This window comes from Portunus trituberculatus, chromosome 17 (genome assembly GCF_017591435.1).
Source record: "Portunus trituberculatus isolate SZX2019 chromosome 17, ASM1759143v1, whole genome shotgun sequence".
Classification (NCBI taxonomy): Eukaryota; Metazoa; Arthropoda; class Malacostraca; order Decapoda; family Portunidae; genus Portunus; species Portunus trituberculatus.
In genome coordinates this window covers 13,841,930-13,847,929 of record NC_059271.1, presented here as the reverse complement: position 1 = coordinate 13,847,929, position 6,000 = coordinate 13,841,930, and the positions used below count along the sequence as shown (strand labels likewise).

The 6,000-nt window shown below is 36.5% G+C and overlaps 1 protein-coding gene across 10 annotated transcripts in view; it reads right to left on the bottom strand.

Annotated features, from left to right (window-relative positions):
- Positions 1-3,225: 3,225 nt before the first annotated feature.
- Positions 3,226-6,000, bottom strand: part of LOC123504736 (SH2 domain-containing protein 3C-like) — a 315,439-nt gene continuing 312,664 nt past the window's right edge. For all 10 annotated transcript variants that reach the window (XM_045255494.1, XM_045255495.1, XM_045255499.1 and 7 more), the window contains one exon: positions 3,226-5,040. In XM_045255494.1, the coding sequence (XP_045111429.1) occupies positions 4,732-5,040 (309 nt within the window). In that variant the 3' untranslated portion in view covers positions 3,226-4,731. The remainder of the gene's footprint in view (positions 5,041-6,000) is intronic.

The following is a 6,000-nucleotide window of genomic DNA, read 5'->3' as shown; positions in this document are numbered from 1 at the left end:
CTGATATTATTCCAAACCACCAAGAATATTTTTTGCCTAGTGTTAATTAAAGGTATGAGCTATGTTTTAGTGCTGTCCCATCTAGGTGGTAGGGTTTAAAATGTCAATAACATGGAAAAAAGAGCAAGAAACAAATTGAGATGAAAAATGAACAAAGTAGAGGAGTGTTTGTTTACACCCTCCGGTATATTTGAATTTCCTAAACATGATTTCTCAGTCTTTAGACAAGAGGACAGGTTTGAAACACCAGAGAGTCTATTGAGGAGGAGGGCTAAAAATCATGGAAAAGTACAATGAGATCACAAACATGAAAGTGCTAAAGAAAAACTATGTTTGTGCAAGTGAAAAGAAAATGGAAGATAATGAAGATCAAGTGAGGAAAATAAGCAAAAAGCAAAATCATTGGAAGATGGACCAGGATCAGCAGAAAGTTAATTTTTAAAAAATTATAGAGGAATCAGTCAAGGAAAGGGAACAGGAGGTTACCAAGACAGTAGCAAAGATAATTAAGGAAAAGGAAAATTTGGTTAGGAATACTGTGGGAAAGAAAATACATTGTTATCTTTGGATTAAAGGAAAAAGTCATGTCAATTAGACATAAAAAGAGAAGAATATGAAAAAATGCAGGCTGAGAAAGTAGTGATGGAGGTGAAGGATGATGAAATTGAAGGCAAGAGATTGAGTGAAGAAACTGAAGAAGTCTATATACACTGGGGATATACAAGGAGAGAAAAACAGATTCACTAAGGATTAGAATAAGATTGCAAGCAGGTGTTGAGGAAATCCTGGCAGGCTCATGGAGACTAGTAAGGAAAGAAGCGTATAAAAATGAGAAACAGCCAAAGAAAAAAAAGAAACTTAAACAGAACAGCAGAAGAGAGGGCAAGCTACTACTGGAAGGTCAAAGACATGAGACTAAGGAAGTGGTACACAAGGAGGGAGAACAAAAGTAAATAAGTATCACTATAGAAGAGGAAGAATATTAAAAGTCACATACATATATGTAAAAGGTGTTTTAAAGGCAAAAATAGACCTGAATGATTATTTAAAAGAAACCAAGCCTGACATCATGGGATTAACTGAGACAAAATTGTATGGAGGACTTAAGGCATTGGATATTGGGGAAAATAGCTACAATATATGGAAGAATAGAAACAAAAAAAAAAAAGAGGAGTGATGTTGCTTGTTAAGAGAAAGGAGTGCTGAAGTGCTGCAAGCACCGCCGTGGTACAGTGGAACCATGCGTGCTTTGGGATCTGAGGGGTCTCCAAGTGCACGGGTTCGAATCCTGTCCACGGTCTGAGTGCAGGTTGGGCTTCCTCACTCAGGGTAACTGTTTCCTAGCGGGTGGGCTTTGAGATAGGAGGTACCCTATAAAGTATCCCCTTTAGCCCATAAATTCTTGTGAAAAGCCCACATGGTATTAAAAAAAAAAAAAAAAAAAAAAAAAAAAAAGCACAAGAATTCAAGGAGCAAGAAAAAGGAACTTTGCCATTGTTTATGTCCCACCCAGAACAAACTCATGGGGAAATTAAGAATATGGGAATATGATACCAGAAAATGTTTACAAAGACTAATTGAAAAAGAGTAAAAACATAACAGTGATGGGTGACTTTAATTCCAAGAAAACAGTTTTGGAAGATCTGACAACTGAGGGAGGAGAAATATCTTAGGGACAAATACTATTGAATCTAGCAGTAGACAATATTCTAACTCAATGGGTGAAGGACAGCACAAGGTATAGAACAAATAAAGAACCATCACAAACAGACTTAGTATTTACTAAAGAACCAGAGAAACTCAATAACTTGGAATTTAAGAGTCCACTCAGTAAAAATGATCATGTATTACTTGAGAACAGGCTGAAAGAAGAAATGAAGACTATAAAAATAGAAGATACAATTACAGTAAAACTAACTTTGCAGAATTAAGGTAATACTTTGAACAAGAAGACTGGACTGAATTTTATATATCAGAGAAAACTGAATACAAGTAGAATATTTAAATGGAGAAGTATAATGAAGGAATAATGAAACATGTGTCAGTCAAGAAAACAGACAAGCCTAAACACAAAGAGTATTTTAACAGATGTGAGTGAGCAAGGATGGAAAGAGAAAAAACCTAGAATAGATGGAGAAGAAATAGAAGACTAAATCATTAGTTAGACTATGCCTCAAAAAGAAACAAGTATGTCAAGATTCAAATAACTGAACGGAAGAACTACGAGATGGATATAGTGGATAAATGTAAGGACCAACCAAAATAGTTTTTATAGATATGTAAACAGCAAGCTGAAAAACAAAGAAGAAATAAGCAAATTAAAATACAATAATGAAATGTACAAAGACCCAGAAGATATGGCGTGAGTGATGAACAACTGCTTCCAGTCAGTCTTCACCAGAGAAAATGACTTCCAGTATCAAATTCCAGTGGAATTAACTGATGGTGTTCGTGAAATAGAAGTGTCACTAAAAGAATTAAGGAAAATAATGGAAGAACACGATGTAAGAAAAGCCTTAGGTCCCGATGGAGTGTCAAACTAGATTGTAAAGAAATGCAGTCACCAGTTAGCAGACAAAGTCCACAATATCATTATGAATTCCTTAACAGAGGATAATGTACCAAAAGATTAGAAAAGAGCAGATATTAAGCCCATATTCAAAGGGGGAAATAAGGAGAACCCATTAAACTACAGACCAGTGTCATTGACCAGTGTAATGTGAAAGGATAATAAAGAAGAAATGGATAGAATATCTGGAGGAGAAAGGTATATTGACTGATAGACAGTATGGATTGAGAAGAGGAAAATCATGTGTCACAAATTTAATCAACTTCTACTCAAGAGTGGTTGACATAGTGCAAGAAAGGGGTAGCTTGGTGGACTTCATATACCTAGATCTAAAGAAGGCATTTGACAAGGTCCCACACATAAGGTTACTGTGGAAACTTGAACAAAATGGAGGACTAAAGGAAGGATTTCTGAAATGAGAACAATTATGTACTGGTTGCGGCAGGTAAGGATAGGCATTGAGATCCTTTTTTAAGGTTGATACCTCGAGATACGAGTTTAATTAATTCTGTGAAGGAGCTTGTATCTCAAAAAACTTGTACCTCAAAAAAAAATTTCCCACTGAAATGCACTGAAATGCTATTAATCCACTCCAGCCTCCCAAAAAACAGTATCCCAATTCTTTTATGTGTTTTCAGGTAAGAAAAAGGTACTTATATATAATAATCATTGTATGGATAATAAAAACATAACAAAAGATAATATAGATGGATAAACTACTCTTATAAAGTATATTTATCTGAGAGTGCATTCTACAGAACGTTAACCTAACACATCCCTCCCTCACTTGGGACTGTCGATCAGCTGGAGTGTACAAATATAGCCACCTACAAAAGACTGGGTGCTATAATAATCACAGAAGAGCTTGTTGACCATCCTGTGTCTTACAACCTTACAACAGAGAAAGGAAAGAGGAGATCTAATACAGTACAGAGAGATGAATGGACTGGAAAAATTAAATAGAGAAGACTTACTAATCTGGGACAACAGTGACAAAAGAGAGGATATGGAAAGAAATTAAGAAAGGACAACTGCAGGAGAAATATAAAAAAGTTCAGCTCTCTACAAAGATGAGTAGAGGTGTGGAATGGTTTAGATAAGAGAGTCATTGAAGCAAAGACAATCAATAAGTTCAAAGAAATATTAAATTTGCATAGATATGGAGATGGGACAGCATGAGCATAGCTTTTTTCCTGTATGTTACAACTAGGTAAATACACACAAACACACGCACTCTAATAATACTACACAATCATTACTAGTTTTACTCCCTCAGTTCCAAACACTGAATTCTTCATTAAAATACAAACATGAATCTTGGACACACAAAACACTGAACATTCTCTTCCCCTTGTGCTGTCATATCACAAGCCAGCAGCAAAAGCACCATCAATTGGGATACATTACTGAATATGCCAACAATAATAAATTATAATACAAAACAATAATAATGCAACACTGTTTCTTACACACAAATACACACACAAACAATTCAGACCACATATGTAGATATTAGAAATTCATTCACTTAGAGAAGCCTAGTCAAGTATAGAACAGCTAGAAAATGCTACGTCTTTGGGTTGAGGTCACTCCTGGTTGGTGTGAGGAAGAGGCACCAGACACCAGTGACAAAAAAATTCTATCCATAGTGCTAACTCCTTTGTCCTAGTGTACCTATACTATATTATATCTCAGAATAAGACTGCTAGCATGTGTTAAAAATGATAGAGAAAATTTGAGCTTCACAAGTACTTTTGATTATTCATATTTTGACATTTATATATGTATGGAACAAATACACAAGCATTTTTATTATTTTCTGTGCACTCACAGAAGAAAGTCTTAGTAAGTTATCTCTAGGACTGAGCATTATTGAATTCATTCTTGTTCTTTTATGTGGGTCAAATATATATCTCAAATATTACTGAACATCCTATTAGTCATACTGTTAGAGATCAGGCAAAGCACCTCTACTCACACTCCCCCTATGAGGCTCACTGAGCTGCTGTTCACTCCAATACTGTCTCCCATGTCTGCAGTGAGCCACCAGAGTTACTAGGAACACCATGTATTGTAATGTAATTTGTAATGGACACTGAAATTCTTCACTTTACACAGAATTAGGTATGAGCCTCTCATATCCAAGAACCAAGTCACAGCACTCAGGCCACACCAGGGGTTGGCTCGCAGCGCTCTGACAGGGTCCTCACCACCTGCTGGAACTTTGCGTGCCGTTCCTCAGAACCTGCCACTGCCCCCTTGCTTCCCCACAAGAACTTGAGGTGGAACTCGGTGCGAAACATGTCCAAGGTGAGTTCATCAAGAGTGTTGGGATCAGGTAAAATGAGTTCAGCATTGCGGCGGTAAAGATTGAGATCTTGGTTGACAATTCTTGCTTCCTGGAGGTGGGAGACAAGCATCTGCAGGCCGTAGTCTGAAGCAGTGCTCTCCCATTGCAGGATTGAGGAACTCTGTTGGTGCAGGAGAGGAATTTATAGTGGATTTTACAGTCTAGCTGTAAAGTAAGTAGCATGAAAAATAAGCCTCCATGAAAAAAAAAAGTTATCAATTGGATAAAATGCCTCAAGGAAGAAAATGTTGGACAGTAGAGTGAGCAAATGGGAAGAATTGTTGGGGCATTTTAGATGTAAAATAGTTGTTGAAGTGTCATGAAACAGAACTGTGCTATTATTCTCAAAGGTTTCTATGTCTTAGAGGAAGTTATTGAAATTTTCTAATACTAAGTGAGGATAGTTGAACAAGAATTCATGAATGTAAAGAAAATACAATTAGAACCTGATAATTCAGGTATGAATTCATTGTTTTGATGTCTCATCTTATAGTTTTAAGTGGAGGTTAATGAAATTTTCTAGTGTTAAGTAAAGAGAACTTTAAAAAATTCATCAATGGAAAGAAAATGCAGTGGAGACTCAATACTCAAACGTCTAAATAGTCGAACTTTTCAATGGTCGAATGCAATACTCGAAAAAAATACCTATTAGTCGAATGTCCGTCCACGTGGCTGTAAACAAAGGGTCTTTCCCTTCCCATCGCCCCACGTGTCCCACAGGCAGGCCACCGCAATCAGTAAATCCTTCGCTGTCGTAAGAATAACATTGTCCAATGCTTTCTCTCCGGATTTTTTTTTCTTTTTTAATTTAGAAGCTTACAATGGCACTGAAGAGGCTTGTTAATGGTGAGAATAAGCCTAAAAGAAAGAATGTAGTGACAACCATCGAAATGAAAATAGAGATTATTGATAAGTACGAAAAAGGAGGAAGAATAACCGATCTTGCAGCTGAGTACTGTATGGTTAAATCTACAGTAGCCACAATACTGAAGAAGAAAGAGCTCATTAAAAGAGCTCATGTGGCGATTCGTGTGAAAAGGCAATTTAAGCGACCTGCGGTAGTGGAAAAATGGAAAAATTG